The 22,425-nt window shown below is 42.0% G+C and overlaps 2 protein-coding genes across 2 annotated transcripts; both read right to left on the reverse strand.

The window, feature by feature from the left end:
- Positions 1-2,892: 2,892 nt before the first annotated feature.
- LOC101777991 lies at positions 2,893-9,666 on the reverse strand. Its single transcript, XM_004984016.3, has 13 exons — positions 9,296-9,666; positions 8,605-8,993; positions 8,160-8,237; positions 7,319-7,476; positions 6,390-6,453; positions 6,225-6,292; positions 5,726-5,981; positions 5,098-5,223; positions 4,895-5,001; positions 4,768-4,821; positions 4,610-4,693; positions 3,908-4,071; positions 2,893-3,617 (listed from the first exon to the last, which is right to left on the reverse strand). The coding sequence occupies exons 2-13, from the start codon at positions 8,942-8,944 to the stop codon at positions 3,473-3,475; spliced, it is 1,644 nt and encodes a 547-aa protein (XP_004984073.1). The 5' UTR covers positions 8,945-8,993; positions 9,296-9,666; the 3' UTR covers positions 2,893-3,472.
- Positions 9,667-9,866: 200 nt separating this feature from the next.
- On the reverse strand, positions 9,867-19,340 carry LOC101772970 (3beta-hydroxysteroid-dehydrogenase/decarboxylase-like). Its single transcript, XM_012849105.1, has 8 exons — positions 19,083-19,340; positions 18,237-18,372; positions 14,316-14,405; positions 11,305-11,438; positions 10,834-10,992; positions 10,178-10,300; positions 10,030-10,109; positions 9,867-9,963 (listed from the first exon to the last, which is right to left on the reverse strand). The coding sequence occupies exons 1-8, from the start codon at positions 19,338-19,340 to the stop codon at positions 9,867-9,869; spliced, it is 1,077 nt and encodes a 358-aa protein (XP_012704559.1).
- Between the last annotated feature and the right edge of the window lie 3,085 nt (positions 19,341-22,425).

Genomic DNA, 22,425 nt, shown 5'->3' on the forward strand with positions numbered 1-22,425 from the left:
CTGCAGCGCACTATAGTGCGAAGCCGGTCTCGTATTAATTGGCTGTCTGAAGGAGATGCTAATACAGCCCTGATCCACTTACAGGCCAGGCATCGCAAGCAGAAGAATTTTATTAGTAAACTCACCTCTGATGATGGGCTGGTACTCACAAGACATGAGGAAAAGGAGAAAAACATATATGACTTTTACAGCAACCTCTTGGGAGAGAGCTTTGACCGGCAATTCACTGTTAACTTGGAGGAGCTAAATATGCCACACCTTGATCTGTCTAATTTAGAGGCTCCCTTCTCTGAAGAGGAGGTGTGGAGGACCATCAGGGCGCTACCTTCTGATAAAGCTCCAGGGCCTGATGGATTCACTGGAAACTTCTACAAGGCATGTTGGCCTATCATCAAAGTGGATGTGATGGCAGCAATTTCAGCCATATGGAGCAGAAAATTGGGTAATTTTCTTGTTGAACTCAGCCTACATATCCCTTCTACCTAAGAAAGAAGAGGCCACAAGCATTAGAGATTTCAGGCCAATAAGCTTGGTTTATTCCTTCGCCAAACTCATCACAAAAATCTTGACTAACAGATTGGCAAGTCAGCTGAACCAGATGGTCTCTCCCAATCAGAGTGCATTCATTAAAGGTCATTTCATACAGGATAACTTCATGCTTGTCCAACAAATTGCACGCTTTCTTCATCAACAGAAACAACCCCGGATCTTACTGAAACTGGATATAACAAAGGCCTTTGATTCAGTGTCATGGCCCTTTTTGCTGGAAGTCATGAAAAAATTGGACTTGGACCGATATGGTGTGACATCATTAGTGGACTTCTAGCCTCGTCATCCATACAGGTACTCCTCAATGGTATTCCTAGAGAGAAAATCTTGCATCGACGGGGTCTTAGACCAGGGGATCCGCTGTCCCCAATGTTATTCATCTTGGTCATGGATGTCTTGTGCTACATGGTGAACAAGGCTGCTGAGGAAGAATTACAACCCTTAGCTAGAAGGGATATACAACATCGAATTTCCCTTTATGCAGATGATGTAGTGATATTTCTCCAACCTTCAGCTAATGATATTGGAATCACTTTGGATCTGTTGCATCTGGTTGGGGAAGCCTCGGGATTGAAGACCAATATTCAGAAGAGTAATGTACTACCAATTCAATGTAGAGATGAAGATAAGGAAACAATACAGGAACACCTCCCCTGCCAGCTGCTAGAGTTTCCCTGCAAATACCTGGGAGTACCCCTCTCCCTGCACAAATTGACAAGGGCTCAAATCCAACCAATTATTGATAGAATAGCAGACTAACTTCCTGGTTGAAAGGCTGATTTGTTAACAAGAGCAGGGAGGAAAATTTTGGTACAGTATGTGCTCACCTCTATGCTGATATATTTGATCATGGCTATGGACCTTCCACCTTGGGCCCTGAAAGCCATTGATAGGATCAGAAGAAGTTTTCTTTGTAAAGGAAGAAAAGAGGTGAACAGAGGACACTGCCTGGTGACTTGGCCAAAGGTCACACGCCCACCGGAACTAGGCGGACTTGGTATTTCTCACATGTAGCATCTAGGTCGGGCTCTCAGAATGAGATGGCTCTGGTTGCAGAAAACAGAACCTAACAAGCTGTGGGCTATCTTCCCTGTCCAAGTCCAACACTCAGTCAAGGCTTTTTTCCTCAGTGGCCACCATTTCAGAAATTGGTAATGGTAAGAATACACTTTTCTGGACAGACAGGTGGTTGTATGGTCAAAGTGTAGATAAACTTGTCCCCCACCTCTTTGGCACGATATCCAAAAGAGCGAAGAAAAGTTCATGAGGCTCTCACAGAGATGAAGTGGATTGCAGATATACGAGGAGCACTCACAGTGGTGGTCCTGTCAGAATATCTTAGGCTATGGGATCTGCTATTTGAAGTTGTACTGTAGCTAGAGGTAGAAGACCTGCACATATGGCGGTTTTCGACTTCAGGAAGATATTCAGCAAAATCTGCCAATGAAGCTCTATTCACTGGTGCCACTCATTTCAGACCTTATGAAAGGATTTGGAAAAGATGGGCATCGGGAAAGTGTAAATTTTTTATGTGATTGGTAGCACACAACAGATGTTGGACAACCGATCGTCTTGCCAAGAGGAATTTACCTCACCCTGAGCGCTGCTCTTTGTGTGATCAAGAGGAGGAGACAATCAATCACCTGCTGGTCTCTTGTGTCTTGACCCGTCAAGTATGGTTTACCATACTTCAGAGCGTCGGCTTGCAAGTTTTATCTCCTCAGCTGGAAGATGCCTCCTTTGAGGATTAGTGGGCAAGGGTGAGTGGTACAGTGGATGGTCAGGTGTTTGACTCCATAATTCTGGTGGCCTGGTCTGTTTGGAATCATCGCAATCGTTGTGTCTTCGACAAACTGCCGCCTGAGGTGAATTTTATCGTGTCTTCCATATGTCTTCCATAAGAAATGATATGCACTTGTGGTGTATGGTTGGAGCACGAGGAATTTCACATCTCCTCGCCCTAGTGCCCCCACGAGAGTAGATTAGGTCCTCGATCTAGATTTTAGGTCTGGGTGATATATAGAAGGTTCCTATAACAGTTCATGTTAGGGGTTTCTGCACAGGTTTGCCCTAAAAACCTGTGCTGTATCTTTAGATTTATTTAAAACCTTTTCTCTTAACATATTGATACGCAGGAGAAAACCTGCGCTGTATCTTTAGATTTATTTAAAACCTTTTCTTGCGTGTTCGGAGAAAAAAAAGATTTACTGTGACCGAGAGGTTTACCATTTCAAAAAAGAACATTGCTTACGGCAGCTGTCTGGTGCTCATGCTAAATGACAATGACTTCCATCCAATTTGAGTGAACGTGACAGATTCTACGCTACAGATACTCCATATGAATGAGCGTGAGAACCACTGTATAATATTATTTTTTCCACAAAATAAAAGGAATTAATGGCCAAATGTCTCACGTGTACTATTTAACAATGTAATAGCATATAGGCACCCCAAATGAGTCCATCTGTCAATTACATCTTTTTCTTCCTTTGAGGCTACGAGACTTTTTAATTTTACACGGTGACAATAAAAAAAAACACCTGTTGAACAAAGTCTGGGGTCTAACAAACCAGGCACATCCCTGACACAGCGCTGGACGTAAACATGCATCGCTTGTGTGGCATTCATGATCAGTATTGATGTTGCACCAAGTAAATTAAGTACTGGAATCAATGAACAAATGCAGCCCTCTTGATGCAAAACATTGCAACTTATGATCAATCTCCTTGCTCTGTTTGTCCTCTGTTTCTGAAGTGCTTTTGTACAAATAGGCCCCACATTGCACATCCTCGGAACAACTGAGGAACTTTCTTTTGATGTTAGTGTAGCAGTCAGAATAATTTGGCATTCCTTACAGCTGAAAGGAACTATACTTTGGCAAGCAAAGGATGAAAAATCCAGGTGTTGTTAGCAGCAGCTCACTTCAAGAGTTGAAGATGTTTCCAGGTAAGACAGATCTATCGTTTCTCCCATGAGTTGGTCGTCTACGCAATGGAGGTGCATAAACAGTTATTGGGAGGACCCATTCACCCTTTTCTCTTTTCTCAACAAGGAGTGGGTGCTCGTACCTAGAAAAGAGAAGCCAGAATAACACACTCAAAACTAGCAGCAGGAGACTAGGAAGGTATTCACACGTTCCCACTTCCCAGCACCAGATGATATCATGAATTCATGGTACACTGAATAAGATCGCTCAAGTCAAACAAGTAAAATAGACCTCATGGAACTAAAAAGGTGCGTTTCACACAACTTAGAGCAATCAGCAAAAACTAACTAGATCAAAATCTTCATGAAAAAAATTAGCAAAGATATGAATGATGAGAACATTCCAGCACACAAATATTTAACACTGGCATACCTAGCTGGGTCTGTTCCTTCAGGAGTTGTGAAGAACTCAAATCGGAGAGACCACTGTACAGTGACCTTTGAGGTAGAAAATGACATAGGACCATCAATGGGAATGGAAAAGAGAAAGCTTGTCTGGTGAAGATCAGCAACAACCTCATGATGTTCACTATGCAGCTGCCCATGGAGTACAAAAAGAAGAAGAAAAAGGTGAACCATTAAAACAAACTAAATAAAATTGATGAATGTTTGGATAGAAGCTAGAGCATATAGGACAACTGATATGCTGAAATCCATGCATAATGGCGGCAATGTTTCTCTTAAGTTACTTCTTGATGGACTCGCCAGCATTTTTTTCGTTTTTCTTTAATCAAAAGATCAAGTATAATGCACAAAATGCAGCAATGTAATGGACATATCCTTGTACTAAAACCATCCATCATAAGCATGTACCAAATTCATGAGCTCATGATGATTCTAGAAGAGTTTAAGTGGCATTTCATTAAAAAACTTTGTATTTAAAATACAAAGGTTTCAACTTTCAACTGAAGCATGAACTTACAAAATGTTCTGCAAAACTGTTAGCAATGGTAAAGGAATTTTCATCTAAAGAATTGCTCACGCCAAACAGGTAAATAATTTCTCTGATATGAGAAAAAGGATATCGTAATAGTTCAAATTCAAACCAAATCCTAATAAAGGAATAAAAAGACACCTTGGTTATTGTCGGCGAGCCCCTTCTTGAAGGATGTAATGCACGGGGATTAATTGTTTCTGATGTTTCCAGGGTTATTGATACCTGCGAAAGTATAAGTGATTATAAATTTGAATGTCCAAGTCACACGAATTTACATACATTGCTCAGCCTTTTACCTCAAGGCACCTCCGCTTTCCAGTTCCATGAAAAAAGGTAAGTGCTCCACCAATCTGCAATGAAAGAGCTGAGACAAACAATTCTAAAGGCAACACATAACAAGTGCAATAAAACAAATTTGAGTACCATATCACCAAAGTAATAAGTTGAGTCCGAATTCTTAGGTGAAAACCGAAGCAAGACTTGGTCATCAATTCTTATATTATAAGATCTTCCTCTCGTAAAACCTTCAGCTGCAAGAAAAAAAAGGAAAGAAAAAGGTGGTATAGGTAACAATGAAGTAAACTGGTGAAATATAACAGATCTAGAACGAGGACATGATGGCTTACACCCAGCCGGATCAACATTTTTCGGTGTAAGGGGGAGTCCAACATCCGAATCTGGAGAAAACCTCTGCCCATTTGATGGATGATCTGGAAGCAAATGGTTTAGCTTCCTTTGAGGTGACACTAAACCTGTTTGTGCCATTTATTTAGTTAACCACCCACCATGATAGTATAAGAACATAACATTTACACGTCTATCAGAGTTGTGCCCTCTCCTTCTGTGAGGAGCCATGTACAGGTCATGTTTTCACGTTATAGATGTTATAATTAGTAATACATCTCACATCTGCTTCCAGCTTTGCAGTAAAGGATGATGCATAGCTAATATATTAGAAAAAAAAATCCCTTCAGAAAGAAACATGTTCAAATTTGCAAAAGGAGAACTCAACGAAAGCTAAGATTTTAAACCTTGCAGGCTTGCCTACTAAATAAAAAATAGCTGCTAACAGCATTCAAGCTAGGAGAGAAAATTCCACATCATTACTTTTCAGGAAGGCCCAAAACACCACAGAGGGAGAGAAAATCTTGGAGAAAACCGAAATCATATTGTGAACTTGATATCTCCTTATAAGTACCAAAATTCTAAGGCAACTCAAATCTCAGTATCTAACTATAAGCTTCAGGTATTTACCTCCATCATGGTCGTCTGAAATCTCTGACACTGACAATCGAGGAATTGGGCTGTATGATGGGAAATTGGGTCGTTCTACTTGATTATAAAATGGCTCACTTGTGGAGAGGCGTGATGACAGAGATTGCATCGACAATGAGTTCCTGAGGGAGAATTCAGGATTTGCTTTGGAAGGGTTGTATGAGGAAACAGATGAAACTTCATCTTTTGAACTATCATATCCTTCTTCTAGATCAGCATTATCATTTGCTTTGATCTGCAGTAAGAGTGAGAGCAATCAAGTAAAAAGAAGTGTGTTTTTTATTATTAATTTAGTTAAGTTACTGTCTACATCTACATGGAAGATACCTTTTGATGGAAAAACTGTTCCATATGAATGTTCCATCCAAGTAACGAATAAAATAATTAAACAACATTTTGCCAGCCCATGCAGGAAAATGTGTAGAATAAAATCGAGTGATGAAATATGGGAACAACTCACAGGCAAAATATAACTCACCCATTCTGAATCTTCATCTTTTTCCCTCCAAAATATGCCCAGTTGATCAATTGCAAATGGCAAAGTCCCTGAAACATCTGACGAAGTCAATATACTTAATAGCCAAACAGTTTAATTACTTGATGAGAACTTGAGAAGGCAGCTTAAATTGGAAGATTGACTAACCTTCTTCATTTAGCAGGTTGCTGCTTTTCTGGGAAACACATATCTGTAATGGGACTCGAGCTTCCTACAACCAAGTGAACTTTGGTCAGTTATTGTGACTGGTACTTGGATGTAATACAGAAACTTGGGTAGACAGATAACACATTCAGTATAATGTTGCATGAAGCTAGAAACAAGAATTGAGGTGGCATCAAGTGGGTTCCAATACAGTGGTTAGGCTGTGACAATGCTTTATAAACAAGTTAGCTAGATTAAGGCTAACATAAGTACCACAAGGACGCACCTTATTTTTTATGGTAAACACTGCAGGATTCAGCTGCCATACTTAATGGCTCTACTATAAATGATAAATTGCATATTTTAAGGGAATGTGAGGTCTATCCATGTAAACTCCCATGCCCTCCACCTGTGCGTTTGTGTGCAGTGAGTGCCCTCTTCTTGAATGTCTGCTAATGATGTTTACCAAGGGGCTTGTAGCCCCACAAGCTTATAAAATGGCTCTGCCACTGACCCCAAAGAGTTAAGTATTTCAGAAAGAAGACATATTGTTTTTAGTTTACACGCATTTCATTGCAATAAAAAATAGTAGGCAATCAAAGAGATAATAAAACTATAATCCTACAGTTGTGCACGACACTTAATTAGTTTATTCTGTCTTCATTGAATATCTTTTAGTTCTTGACACCTCACATTTTGCGCTTTATGCAATTCCTTATCTCTAGAATTTTAAGTCCGCAGTGACGTTCAACAACTACACTTGGCAAGTTCTTCAATGCAAGTTACAAGCTTATAGTCTATTGAAGAATAATACGAGTTGCTAAATGCTGGCCAACATGTCAGCAACTCCATATTTTTAGCATGCATCATGCAGATTGTAAAAGTACCATTTACACCAGAATTGAAAGGAGAAAAACCAGCTCGCCACTCACCAATTGAATTGAACTATTCACAGGTCTTTTGTTTTGGTCTCCATTACCCAGTACCACCAACCTTCCAAATAAGGCACTCCGAACATAATAAAAATAGCGGATACTGATACCCCTATAAGATGGTGGTAAAATCTTTGGGAGCTCCACACGTACAATGTCTGCATGAAATTGTTAAGCAGAGTTAAAAGTCTTTAAATAGTGTGGGTAATGGAATCCACACACTACTCAGAAAATGTGTGCAAACTATATACATCAGATAACACCAGCAGTTCAATGCCCATTGAAGAAAATGCTTGAACAAGAAAATACTCCAAGGCCTCAAAATAAGCAGTTATGTAAAATAGATAAGAAAGTAATTCGAATCTTTATTATTATATATAAGCCAGCATGCGTAAGATGAAAAAAACTACTCTATCAACTTAAGATACCAGAGCAAAAGTTAGCCAACAATCAACAACTGTTCGAGAAACATGCATATGTCATATGCCCCACATGACCCTTTGTGACAGCCATGTCCCTCTCAGCACCTGACATTACCCCCACAAATGCAGATAAGAACAGTATTTGTCTTCACAAGTAGAAAAGAAAGATTCATGTATACTTTGATGGCTTTCATCAAGGTCAGGTGGAAGATAAAATACCTTTATCACTTCAATGGAGGAACAGCATGAACTATTGAAATAATTAGTAGAACTAGAGAACTATAAAAATAATTTACTGGAGCTGCAGCATCTCATATAGCACGACCAGTGAATGTTTCAAGCAAAACAAAATAAAACATTACAGGATTAAAAGTGCATTATTGAGCTGAATGAACACTACAAGACAAGGTATTCCTTACACGTTTTTGTTTGCCCTGAAGCAATTATTACTTTAGAGACCAGTGACAGTGCTGAACAATCCAGAAACATATGTTCACCTGGTTTCAATCACAACACATTAAGGGAAAAATCAGAAAAAAACAAATGATACAAAAATCAATTTATTCCATGCAACAAAAAAGAGACATGGGGGCAACTTGAAGGGATGATAGGACAAATGCGCCATGAAACAAAAAGAGCAATATAAAAATTAAGTTCTGCAAACATGCACTGAATAAAGAACAAACATAAATGATGACTGAACAACATTTAGCTACCAAACTAGCAAATGAAGTAGAAAAAACAAGTGAACATATAATCAATAGACAAACTATTTATGTCAGATGGGAAAAGCTTTGTTGTATAGGAGTAAAGATTGCCAGGAAAATGTTTTATTTACACAATAACATGAAAGCTAAAATGTACCTCTCCTTTGTTTAGATCCTGGTAAGGGCTTTGGAACAGAGAACCATTGACTGTCCAGCTTCTCAATCCCTTTAAGTTCGAAGGAAAGCACATCTAGCAATAGTGAGGAAGCATCTTCGCCCGACACTGCCTGCCCAGCATCGTCCTTCAAACTAGCTGGGCTATGGATTTCTACAGTCACAATGACTGAATCACCGGGCCTGTACACCTCCTTATCTGTCTGGAGCTTCAATGTTGGGGATAATTGCTGCTTGGCAGCTGAACCAACCTTCCGATCTTCTAACCATCCAACACTTCTTAAGAAGGAAAGCCCTTGCGGAAGTTGAAGTTTCAGTGACATCTCATCAGAGTATCAGATCAGTACCTCTAACTTGACAGATTTTCCACCACTGCATGAGAAAAGGATAATCCAGGGGAACCCATCAGTGAAGCCATCCTGAGCCCCTGACTTTTTATTATGGAACTAACGAGCTGTTGTCTCCTAAAGTTGTGACTAAACGCTAATGATACGATCCACCTGGATATTCATATCGACTTATTAGACATAGTGGCACACATAGTGCAGAGAGTTTGTTCATGATTGTAAACAAAAATTTCAACTACCAAACAGCAATTCCAAATCCTAACCCATGATCCCTTTGTTCTATATCTCCATTGGGAGTTGGTTGTGAGGAGGGGAAGAAGTGCTCACCTCTGGAGCGGCCGGCCTGGAGCTGCTGGAGCAGGGGCGCCGGATGGGAGGAAGACGGTCGCCCGGAGGGGACGTCGCTGCTTGGAGAAGGGAGACGGCCTGGAGAGGGGGTCGCGGGCCGAGCTCGTTCCTTCGTCCAGCGGCCGTTCGTCCAGAGGGGATCTGCAGGGCTGGCGGAGAAAGGAGCCGCGCCGGCGTCCGAAACCGAGCAAGGAAGGCGTGCCGGGGACGACAGGGGCGCCGCGCCGGCCCTCGCCCTTGCCCCGCCGCGACGGATCGACGGGGGATCTCGACGAGAAGGGGCGCTGCGAGCGATACCGATCGGGGTAGCGGGCGGCGCGGCTGTTCGACGGGGTACCGAGGGGGAAAATAAAAACACCAGCGGCCCTTAACTTGCTATGACGTGCCACTTTATCCACGTACTCGCAGAATGGAAATGTGACACCCGAACTTGTTACGTAGGTTACTCTTTTGAAATCTGATGTGGCATGTCCACGTAGCGTCACATGGACGAATATATGCAAAAATACCCTTAAATTTTATCTTGTTCTATATCTGCATCCCGCCGCCATTACCACGCGCCGCCGCCTCCCTCTCCCGCCATCTCCCACCCTCCCTCAGCCGCGCCGGTGACCATCCTGGGACCCCCTCCACCCCATCTCCCTCCGCTATGGCACAATATATGTAGAACATAATATTAGATCTTTAAAAATATCTATCTTGGAAAATAATACCTTATGTATCCAAATTCTTCATAAATCTCGTATAGGAAGTCCCAAAGATTAATTTGCTCCACGTTTGTTACAAAGTAGGCCTAAAATTTTGAAATGTATATGTCATTATAAAAATATAGAATAAGTTGTCATTTCAATGTATACGTACTTTCCCTCTACTGATCTCTGCACCCTCTTTATTACAAAGAGCCCTTTCAGCACAGATGTGACAGTGCACCACATTTTCAACATATACAAAATCATCACAGTTCTTCCCATCACCTATAATCAGCTGCATGAAATAATATAGAGTAGGTTATATCCATATAGATATAGATTCTAGACCTTTCTAATTAAACACTAACAATTGTACAAATATATACTTTAGTCAGATAAAGATACGACGACCTTGGCGTTGATATATAGTTTGGTAATTTGAGTTAGCTCAGACTGATTTGGTATTTAGTTATGATATGAAAGTTCTAATTTTCAATCCTAGCCAGGTTGAGATGTCAATAGTTTCATATTAAGTTCACCCTTTTCTCAAGAGAATAAAATTTGCAGGATGCGCTACAATCATCTTATCTTGCATATTGCTATACTAACTTTGTAGTCATGTTGCATGCATTCATGTTTGCGGCTAGTCATGAAATCATTCACTCTTCATTGAACATAAATTTGGGATATTATAAGTGTTATTATGTATATTATAGGCCTAAAAAATATTCTTATAGGTTGAGTGTACATGATTTGGTGAGTATGTTTATTAGAAATGCTTACTTTTAGTAAGTGCAATAATATTAAACATAATAGATACTCTCTTACTTGGGTTCTTCCACAGTAATCCACAGATGATACAATGTTGTCACCAGGACCAAAAATGGTACCAGGACGTATACAACAAGTTAGAAGCCCACTTGTGTTATTGGCTTTTATGACAAGCTTCTCTGCTTCAGCCTTTGTTTGTGCGTATGCGTAAGGAAACTAAAATTAAGAAAAACCATAGTAAGAAAAAAGGGCTTTATCATAATTATTTTGTGGATTCATGCAATGGCCCTGTTCGCTTTAGCTTATAAGCCAATGTCTCCGAAAGAAAATAGTAAAGGAAAACATGCCAAAATCATGTTGTAAATAAATAATCATTTTTTTTATCATGTGTGCCTTGCTAGAAGAAAAGAGATGAAGTGGATATAATTATTATAGCAGTAGCTATAGTGTGATACTTTGGCTCATATAACCAAGATGAAAACATCTAAGATATATAAAAGGAGGTGTTACAATTATTTTTTAGCACACCTTATCTGGGTATGGCTTTGATTCATTTACGTCAAAATGCCCATGAACCCCGTCAAATACAACAGCACCTGAGCTAGTATATATAAGCCGTTTAACTTTGCATATCTTACAAGCATCAATCACTGTCTTTGTCCCTGACATATGAAGCAAAAGCTAGTTAGTGAGTTGAATCAACATTTTGTTACTTTCATAATAACAACAAGTTTATCCATATGAATTAACTTAGTTCTATCACTGCTGCAAAGCACTTCATGCATGCCAGCTCGAAAATCTCATTTGTGCCGAGCCAATGAGAATGCAGATTATTATTCGTGCCGACATCGAATCGTAGATGTGGAGGCCACCCCCGAGATACCCATCATGTTCATGCATTTTTTATGTGAAATATACGTATGTGTGGTACCCAGCTTACGAACTCAGAACCTAATTTATCTCCATATAAAATTTATCTCCATCTAAGACCGTATGCAAAAGTTATAATTTCCGAATATAAACTAAAATTCAAATTACAAGGGCAGGAAAACAAGAGCGGGAACACAGAGCTGAAATTATATTTTTGGCATCCAAATAATTTCTAAAAATTTCAACTACAAAGTTGTATATCTTGATGAAGCTAGAATTTTTATAGACAGTTTGTCTCTATCTGAGTCTGTACATAAAAGTTACGAATTTTCGAATTTCTGAGTCAATAAGTGCCAGCTCTATTACGCATCGACACGAATGAGCTATGTACATGACACATTCCATAGTAGTGCATATACTTTAGAGTTGTATGCATGTCTGGCTATATACATGACACTACTATATCGTGGCTTTAGTTCAAGGATACTTTTTATACAGTTACTATCAAACACTTGCACATTTCTTCTGTGACACAGCTTAATTATAATATTATAGTGTCTGGCTATATACATGACACTACTAGCTATGGAGAGAGGAGAGGTAAAATATACTTATGTACCCTTACCATATATCATGTGGTAATAAGAATGAAGTAAATTAATCTTTATAAGCATCTCCTTATTTTTATTTATTAGTTTGCATGCTTTAGGAGAGCTCCACGTAGCTCCATATCCTCAAAAACAGCTCCGCTCCCAATTTTTCCAGCCAAACGGTTTTAGCTCCAGCAACTCCACCACAGATTTCCTCCACGAAAATGGTGGATCTACCCCCAGATCCATGGATTTGGTGGAGCTCCTCAGGGGTGCTCCACGAAATCAAATTTGGTGGAGTTGAAAAAAATTACCCACCACTGCCACCCATTAGTGAAAAATGACCGATTCGTTCTATTTCTTTTTCTTCTTCTCCGTGCAAAACGCTGTCGTCCTTCCTCTTCCTCTGCTACGCCGTCGTTTGCCCCTGCACGCCAGAGCATCGCCCACCCTTGCTTGCCCCTGCCGCCGGAGCCCCACCCGCCCTCGCTCGCTCCGCCCGCCCCTGCTTGCCTTTGCCCGCCCCTGCCGCCGAAGCGCCACCCCTTCTGCGAGAGGCGTCATCGTGGCCGTGGCGGGTGTCGTGGCCCGTGGTGGTGGCCGCAGGCGAGGAGGAGGGCGGCGGGTCCGCCGGCGCGGCGACACTTGGCAAGGAAGGCAGTGGCGCGCGTGAGGTCACACTCGCGGCAACGAGGAAGGCGACGTTTTTTCTTTTTTTTATTCTGATGCATGGGTCCAAATTGCCAGTGAGATAAAGACAAGAGTGGAGTTGTACCAAACGCCTTTTGAGATCTTAGATCCACGGTGGAGCAGCTCTATGGTGGAGCTAGCGGGATCTACGGATCTTGAGCTGTTTTTTCAGAGCTGAAGCTCTGCCAAACAGGCTTTGTCCTTATCTAAGGGGGTGTTTGGATACGAGGTGTTAAACTTTAACAGTGTCACATCGAATGTTCGGATGCTAATTAGGAGAACTAAATATGAGCTAATTATAAAACTAATTGCACAACCCTATGCTAATTTGCGAGACGAATCTATTAAGCCTAATTAATCCATCATTAGCAAATGGTTACTGTAGCACCACATTGTCAAATCATGGACTAATTAGGCTTAATAGATTCGTCTCGCGAATTACACTCCATCTGTGCAATTAGTTTTGTAATTAACTTATGTTTAATACTTCTAATTAGCATTCAAACATCCGATGTGATGGGTGTTAAACTTTAACACCAGTGAGCCAAACAGGCCCTAAGTCGTTTGAGGGAAAGAATGACCGTGTACCAAGGGCGCACATCCTTGTGTACTCATTTCTTGAACAAAGTAGTAAACAATTAAGAAGTAAATAAAGGATATTTGTAAGAAAATAAAAATTAATATTATGAAACATCATGCGTGTGTTGACTAATAATTAGTATTATTAGCATTCGCAAAAAAAATAATATTATAAGAGCAGCATAGAAAAGGGTCCGCGACCGCGCGGTGCTAGCGCCATAGCTGCAAACAATATCGTGGCCTAGGTGGCGTCGGGGCTTGTGGCTGATGAGGGTCGCGGGCTTCCGGCTTGCTGCATCGGTCGGTGTCAGTTGGGGGCTTGCGGCATGTTGTGGCTGCCGGTGTCATGGGCTTGTGCAGCAAGGGTGTCGAGAAGTCACGGCGTCGGCGGCGGCACTCCTCGGCAAAAGGACATGAAGAGGAAGGGGCGAGGGCGATGAGAAAAGAAATGCCACACTTTCGGAGTTAGTGGGAAGAGAGAGAGGGGTAGATGGAGAGGGATGAGAAAGAGGAGAGGGCCACTCACGTTCCTTGTCAGTTTTAGTTGTACATGTGGACCTAAATGGCATAGCATAAAAGGTTCATTGAACTAAAATGCACTTCGGAGTCACCTACAAGTTAATGAACCTACCGAGCATTAAAGAGCATTTAACATTCGGAGTATTACCATGAAAGTATTTTTATAATGAATATCGCAATGCCACAATCAATATACATTTAGAGATATTAATAGTCAAGTGTAAAAACAAGTTTAAGATAAACCTAGATGAATAGATGAATTTATATTTGTGATAGGAGGAAGGTACTAACCCTCGACATTGACTTTGTAATGAAGTTGTGAGTCATTCTTAGTGTAATCTGCAGAAGCCGTGTGGAAAACAACATCTACCCCTTCAAAAGCTGGATACAAGAAAAATCAGTTATATATAGGTATGTTAATTATTTGCACTATAGGCAAGGAATTGTCTATAACCATGCAAAAGTTTAAGGCACACCTCACTGTCACACTCATGTCTAAACAGATACGAGATTCATAAGCTACAGCAAACAGTAGAATGATGAACATTATAAATACATATAGGAGCATAAATAATTAAAATCGTCATCCTACCAAGTGACCTCTCTTAATTAGGCGGAAGCAGCCACTAATTAAGTTGTAAGGTTTTTTTTTTCATAGCACCGCCATGTGCCATCAGGGGTTCGATTATGGCTGGTCCAGATTCACCTCTTGTTGCTACGGCACCCAATCCACCATGATACAGCACTTGCCATTGGCGTAGGGACGTTTGATCTTTAGTTCGAACTAAAATTCATGTCACGTCGAATATTCAGAGGCTAATTAGGAGAGCTAAATATAAGCTAATTATAAAACTAATTATATAGATGGAGGCTAATTTTCAAGACGAATCTATTAAGCCTAATTAATCCGTCATTAGCACATATTTACTATAGCATCACATTGTCAAATCATGGACTAATTAGGTTTAATAGATTCGTCTCGCAAATTAGCCTCCATCTGTGCAATTGGTATTGTAATTAGTCTATGTTTAATATTCCTAATTAATATCTAAACATTCAATATGATAGGAATTTTAGAAGCTGCTAAACGAACAAACGGGGCCACAATCGCAAGATGTGGAGATAATCAGAGAAAAAGGGACAAATCCGAAGTAGATATCTCATTGATTAGTTTAGTAAGTACTCTAGAAATCAACAATGGTTGGTTAGGTTTGCGAATGCGTTGAGTGCTGTCATGGATTCTAGAAGGAATAGCAAATAACGTCGAGCCACCTCACAAAGATCAGGTACATACGCGATCTCGATGGCGTACGTGACGCCACATGTTGGGACTGTTCGCTTCAGCTTATAAGCCGGCTGAATAGCTGAAACGGCTGATTTGTTGTGAGAGGAAAGTACTGTTTGGTGGCTGATAAGCCAGCTGAATAAGCTGAAGCGAACAGGCCGGTTGCCTCCTTGCACTGTGTTCACGACGCACATAAAACAAATTGGAGTTGACCACAAGTACTTTAGTCTCAGTGTGTTTCTCGCGGTACGATGCACTCTTTTTTTTTGGAATTAGCTTTCTATTACTCCACGGAAATGCTGGATGAACTGCACGCCGGTACCCTGGATCTATGGCGACTAAACTATGGAGTGATCATCCTGATACAGAAACTCAAACTACCAAGCAGCATCAAGCAGTTCAGACCTATCCTCTTGAATGTCATATATAAGATCATTACAAAAGTGTTGACAGCCAAGCTTACAGCATTGCGTACAAAATTATCAGCTAAAACCAAACTGCCTTTATACCGGGGAGGAATATTTTGGATGGTGTGGTTATCCTGCATGAAGTTCTCCATGAATTGAAGGCAAGGAAAGAAGAGGGTGTCATTTTTAAGCTAGACTTGAGAAGGTATATGATAGAGTAAGCTGGCGATTTCTAGAAGAGGTCTTAAATAGAAAGGGTTTCTCTGAAAAATGGATTAGTTGGATCGTGCAGCCGGTGAGAGGAGGGAGAGTAGCTATTGATATCAATGGTGAAAGAGGTGGCTTGTTCCAAAGCTATAAAGGTTTGAGGCAAGGGATCCCTATCTCCACTACTATTTAATTTAGTGAGTGATACTCTATCGGCAATGTTGAGTTCTGCCTCTAGAATGGGGGACATCCAGAGATTGGTTCCGCATCTGGTAGAGGGTGGCCTGTCTCATTTACAGCACACGGAAGACATGGTTATCTTCTTGGAAAATGATGATAGATCTCTGCGGAACTTGAAATTCATCCTATTGTGCTATGAAAACATGTCATGGATGAAAATTAATTATTGTAAGAGTGCGGTTTTTGGATAGGGATGGATGTGGAGGAACAACAAAGGATAGCTGACAACTTTGGGTGTAAAGTGGGTCCCTGCCAATTGTCTATCTTGGTCTACTAGTCAGTGATATCAAGTTAACCAAAGCACAGTTAAGCTATGTGGTTGAAAAAGCCAAAAGAAGACTGGCCACATGAAAATGTGACACCCTGGTGGAAAATCTGTCCTCATAAATTCATATATTTCTAGTACGCCAATATATACAATGAGTGTCTATTCCTTGTATGAAGGTAACTATCAAGTATTGGATTCCATTAGAACCAAATTTTTTTGGCAAGGGACCGACAAGAAAAGGAAATATCATATGGTAAAATGGGAAGCGATGAGTAGACCAAAAGACTTCGGTGGATTAGGGTTTATGGATGTTAGAGCTATGAACGATTGTTTGCTAGCCAAATGGATAGACAGGTTGGAAAGAGGAGACAACAACATGTGCATAGATTTGCTCAGACGAAAATATCTGGGGCAGAAAAGTATCTTCCAACTTAAGACCATGGGCGGTTCCCAATTCTGGAGAGGGTTGATGCGGATAAGACAATGGTTCCAACGGGGAAGAGAAGAGTTATGAAGGTGAATGGAGGTGAGCAAACTAGACTGTGGAAGGATGTTTGGGTGGGGGAATGTCCGTTGAAAATAGAGTTTGAGTCTCTGTACAGATGTTGCTCAAAACCAGATATCACAGTGAAAGATGCCAAGAGATAGGGTGAGTGGCAGATTCAGTTTAGGAGATCTCTAAATAAAGATGAGTTACTAGAGTGGGTCAGGCTGATAAAGATGTTGAATAATGTGGAGCTAGCTAAAGGCAGAGATGATATGTCGTGGGCTCTTGAGAAATCTAGTAAATATACAACAAAATCTCTTAGCAATAGATATTTGGAATTGTAGAGTGCTTATGAAAATCCAAATTTTTATGTGGATGGTCTTCCATGATAGAATCCAATCGGTGGTCCAATTTAAGAAGAGAGAGTGGCCTAGGCTTGAAAAGTGTAAATTGTGCGAAGAGGTGGAATCCACGGACCACATAATCTTTCAGTGTCCTATTGCAATCTTCATATGGACCTTTATCAAAGAAACACTATGTCTGGGCAAAACACCACATTCCTACTTAGAGTTAACGGAAGAGATAATGAGAGACATGAGAACCAAATCTAGAAAAATATTTGTTTTTGTGTGTGCAGGGGCCATGTGGGCGTTGTGGAAAACTAGAGATGATCTGGTCTTCAACAACAAGGTCGCGGCGTCACCCATGGTGGTGCCTCACTGAATGGTGTCTTTCCTGCTGCAATGGAAACCACCGTTCAAGACTAAAGATCTGGAGAAGATGGAGGGGGTGATCAATAACCTAACTGAAGCCTGTTATGATCTTGATGTTTAAAATCTTTCCTGTGTGTTCGTGATTGTCTTTTGCGTTGTAGAGCATCTCTCCAAAAACTGTATGTTGGGTACCTTGCTCTCAAGTTTTTTTGAGGTGGGCTGGTAGAATTAGTTTTTGGAGTAGAGGTAGATGTCTTGTCCTTGGAGAAGATGGTCGCTTTAGTTTTAAACTAGGAGTGGCAGTCGGGCGGGTTTGGACCCAAAACCCGCAGGTTTTAGACCCGATGGGGTGAGGGCGGGTCTATTTCCCCCCGCGGGTTTGCGGGTTCGGGGACCCGAAATTAGGAGGGGACCGGGACAGGTTTATAATCCCCTCACGGGTGACCCAAGGGGCCTCGAAGTTTACATTGCAGCCCAAAAACTAGATGTAGCTCAACCCAACAAGCAATTGGAAACCCTAGATATATAACTCTCCCAACCCTATCCTTTTCCACCCAGTCCACTGTCTGGCTAGTCCACCGTTTGGCCGACCGTCTCCCACTCACCCACGCCACCGCCGGCCGCCCGCGCCTCGCCCACGGCACCACTACCACCCGCCTGCACCACCACCGTCGCTGCCCTCGCCTCGCCCACGACACCGCTACCGCCCGCCTGCGCTGCCGCCAGTGGCGGGCGCAGGATCTGGACTATGGGTATTCAAAATTGAAGATGGCAAGAAAAAAATGACAGACTAAATTATAGTTTTATAACACATAATTAAGTGGTAGCAGCATCATTGATTAATAAAATTTATCAGAAATTGAAATTGTCCAGCTACTAATGATCAACATATCAAAGTGGCAATATGTGAAATAAATAGAGGATAAAACAGTAAAATGGTAACAAAGATTACAACTTAAAAGCTATAGGACAACTTTCCATTCTGCAATGCTTTGAAAATGAGCGATGATGTCCTTATCCTTAGCTTGCATGAAGAACTCCCTTTCAATCAATGTGACCAAGCAACCATTCAATTATTTCTGCCCCATCTTACTTCTTCTCTTGTTCTTTATCAAATTCATTATAGAAAAGACCCCCTCAACACCAGCAGTTGCAACAGGGAGAACAAGCACCAATTTGAGAAGTTTATAAACAATGTCATACCGAGAAATCTTTCCTTCTTTAACTAGCATCATAGACAACTCTGCTAGACTTCTCAAATTTTTGAAGTTTTCATCATTTCTGACATCATTGATATAGTGGTGCAACTGAAAATGAAGCTGATTTATTTCTTGAAATTCAAAGTCATGTGGATAAAACCCAGCAAGCTTAACCAAGTTCTCAACATTAAAAGCAGAAAAGGAATTGGCTGGACTGAATGATGCCATGCATCTAAGTAGCTCTGTGTTTACCTCATCAAACCAATTATTGAGCCCTTGAACTTGTCTATCAATGACACCCAAAAACATATCAGCATGAAACCGGTGATAATTAATGGCACCTCTGTAGAACTGCCTTGATCTTTGCATAGGAATATACTTCCCATTCATGTCAGCAACTTTAACATTGTGCTTCTCACAAAAATAAGTGACCTTGGTAAGAAATTCTTGCCATCCAGAATCTTGTCTCAAAACATCCAGTTCTACCTTTGTGAACTCCAGAAGATCCATTGCATTTACGATATCTTGCTCCCTCTTTTGCAAAGCATTGCACAAGTCATTTGTGTATCAAAATATTTTATTCATCAAGTGTAGCAGGAAAATAAACTCAAAGGACTTAAATACTGTGAGCATATTTTGAGCCCCATTAGCCTCAGCCCCTTTACTTTCATTCCCAATCCTAAAGAGAACTTTCTTGATTGAAGGATACAAGAACATAACATGCATTACAGTTCTCTAGTGAGATCCCCATCGTGTATCACCTGGCCTTGCTAAGCCCATCTCTTGATTCAATCCTTGCCCGGTTTCAATTTCACCCAATTTTAATGCTTCAATCATGTATTCAGCTTGAGCAATACGAAGCATGCGGATCTTTTTACAAGACATCCCTAGAACATTCAACAAATAAGCAAGTTGCCCAAAGAATCAATCACAATCAGCATTCTCCTTAGTAACCGCTACAAGTGTTAGTTGAAGTTGATGGGCGAAGCAATGAACATAATAAGCAGAGGGGGACTCATCCATAATTAGTTTCTTCAAACCATTAACATGACCCTTCATATTACTAGCTCCATCATACCTTTGACCACGTACCTTGGATAGGGGCAATTGATATTTGATAAGCAAGGACTGAATTGCTTCTTTAAGAGTCAATGATTTAGTATCTTCAACTTGGACAAGACCTAGAAACCGCTCAACTGGTTCTCCTTTTTTATTGACAAAACGCAAACAAAGAGCCAATTGTTCCAGTAGGTATGCATCACTTGACTCATCACCAAGAATTGCAAAACACTCATCACCAAGTTCGTTTATGATAAATTTGGTTGTTTCATGAGCACAAGCATCAATGAGTTATTTCTGGATCTTGTGATCTATCATCTGACAGTTTTGTGGTGCATTCTCTAATACCACTAGATTAACCTCTTCAAAGTTTCCTGCTAGCCATGCTAAAAGTTACCGAAAATTCCCCTTGGTGAGTGAATCCTTTGTTTCATCATGACCCCTAAAAGCCAACCCTTGACGCAACAGAAATCTGATGCATTTAAGTGACCATGTCAAGCGAGCTAGATACTTAGCCTTGAACTGTGCAGTGTTTGATGCAACAGATTCACGGATTGATGCCTTAGGTCTGGTGAACAATCTATATTTCTCTTTAGCTTCACTATGAGCACTATCGATAGCACCAACATGCCTATGAATTCTCCTTTTCATATTCCAATTTCTAAACCCTTCAACAACAAAAGCATCTCCACCAGAAAATTTGCAGTTATCTTTGAACAAATAGCAAACAAAGCAAAATGCAACATCTTTATCCACACTATACTCAATCCACTTAAATTCAGCAAAGCACTTATGTTGGAAGCGGCGCATACCTCCACAATCATGTTGCGGAAAAGCATCCCTCTTCATCTTTGGTTGACATGGCCCCAATGCAATGTATGCCCTTCTAACTGAATCTTGGTCATTGACATCATAGCTTGAGATCGGAGCCCTCAGTCCAGGATCATACTCAATGCCATAATCATTCTTATCTTCATCACTAGAATCATTTTCTTCCATGGGTATGGATTCACCATTTTTTGTTGTACCGTGCTCTGGTGGCTGATTAGATCTCACAGGTTCAGGTGGTACCGTGCTTGTTTCACTACCACTTTATCCTTGGAATAACACTACCTGCATTTGACTTTCATTGCAAGATTGATTAACATTCTCCGGTTCAGGTTGTCTCTCCTTTGCAGCAGCCCTTGCCATGAAAATCCTCAAATCAGGAGCGACACTTCCCTTCCTCTTCATGGTTCAAACCTAAAAGTTACAGAATTTCAAGTTATCAGATATTTACAATTTCACATTGAACTAAATTCATGAGCATCCACATTTTGCAAGTTGATGTGCTATTCCAATTTGACAAACAATTGAAAATGCTCACCTCAATTTCACAAACAATCAGCAGTTCACAGAATCACAGATTCACAGGTTTGGGGGCTTGGGGGGAGGCAGTACTGTTGGCCTGTTGAGGCGTCGCCGGCTCGCCACGTGCTGATGTCGGGTTGGACGCGCGGAGCCGCAGCATGGCACGCTGCGCACCTACGGCGGCCAGTAGCGCGCCTGCCGCCGCCTGCTCGCCGGCCGCCGACCTGCTGCTCCGGCTCTGTGGTCCGTGCACGTGCAGGCGCCAGGCGCGCCACGCGCACCGCACCGGTGGCCCGCGGCCCACCGCCGACGCGCCTCCGCCCCCCCAGCCACCGCCTGCTCGTCGGCCGCCGCGGAGCTGCCAGCCCGCCGCTTCGGCTCCGTGGTCCGTGCACGTGCAGGCGCCAGGCGCGCCGCGCGCACTGCGCTAGCCGCCCACGGCCCGCCGCCGACACGGGTCCGCGCCCCTAGCCGCCGCTTACCGCCGGGCGCCGCGCCGCTGCCGGGCTACCACCGCCGGTCTGCCGCCGCCGCAGGCTAGGGTTCGCGCGCCTGGATGCGTGAATCCCTGGCGGCGGCTGCCTGGCGTGTGCGTGCTCAGGCGTGGGGGGGGGGGGAGGGGAGCAGTCGAGTGGGGCGGATGGGCCGGATGGGCCAGTTGGCCAGTTGGGCCAGTCGAGAGAGAGCGAAGTTGGCCTCCGGTGGGCCTTTTTAAGTGAAATATCTGTGCTACTTCTATATTTTTATTTTTTCATACATATACCGAAAATACACTATATATATGAAATTTTTTTGCAAAAATAATGGGTATTCAATTGAATACCATTGAATCTAAGTGGGCCCGCCACTGGCTGCCGCCGCCGCCGCCCGCGAGCGCCGCCCACTGTGACATATCACTATCTTGATCAGGTTTCGGGGGCCTGTCGGGTTTTGGGCACCCGCGGGTTTTGGGGGTGGGTGCTTATTGTCACCCGAAATGAGGTTGGGACGGGTTTTATTCTCAGGATTCGGAGGTGGGTCCGCGGAAGCTCCACCCGACACCGACCGTATTGCCATCCCTATTTAAAACACCTTATTTGTAAACTGGTAACCCCATTACTCGATCGATGTGTAATCCTGCTTGTTGGGCTTTCAATAAAGATGGGCAGATGCATGTCAATTCCGGTTGGTCCATGCCGCCCAGTTT

This window comes from Setaria italica, chromosome IX (genome assembly GCF_000263155.2).
Source record: "Setaria italica strain Yugu1 chromosome IX, Setaria_italica_v2.0, whole genome shotgun sequence".
Lineage (NCBI taxonomy): Eukaryota > Viridiplantae > Streptophyta > Magnoliopsida > Poales > Poaceae > Setaria > Setaria italica.

Excerpts from the sequence above, each read along its gene's own strand:
- LOC101772970 (XM_012849105.1), bottom strand. The coding sequence starts at position 19,340 with ATGGATCTTCTGGAGTTCACAAAGGTAGAACTGGATGTTTTGAGACAA. Across the intron at positions 14,406-18,236 it reads GGCGGCCGGCGGTGGCGTGG|CTTTTGAAGGGGTAGATGTT; the intron begins GTGAGTGGGAGA and ends TCTTGTATCCAG. Across the intron at positions 10,110-10,177 it reads CAGAGATCAGTAGAGGGAAA|GCCTACTTTGTAACAAACGT; the intron begins GTACGTATACAT and ends TCAAAATTTTAG.
- LOC101777991 (XM_004984016.3), bottom strand. The coding sequence starts at position 8,944 with ATGTCACTGAAACTTCAACTTCCGCAAGGGCTTTCCTTCTTAAGAAGT. Across the intron at positions 7,477-8,159 it reads TTCAGGGCAAACAAAAACGT|ACATTGTACGTGTGGAGCTC; the intron begins GTAAGGAATACC and ends AATTTCATGCAG. Across the intron at positions 5,224-5,725 it reads TTCAGACGACCATGATGGAG|GTTTAGTGTCACCTCAAAGG; the intron begins GTAAATACCTGA and ends TGGCACAAACAG.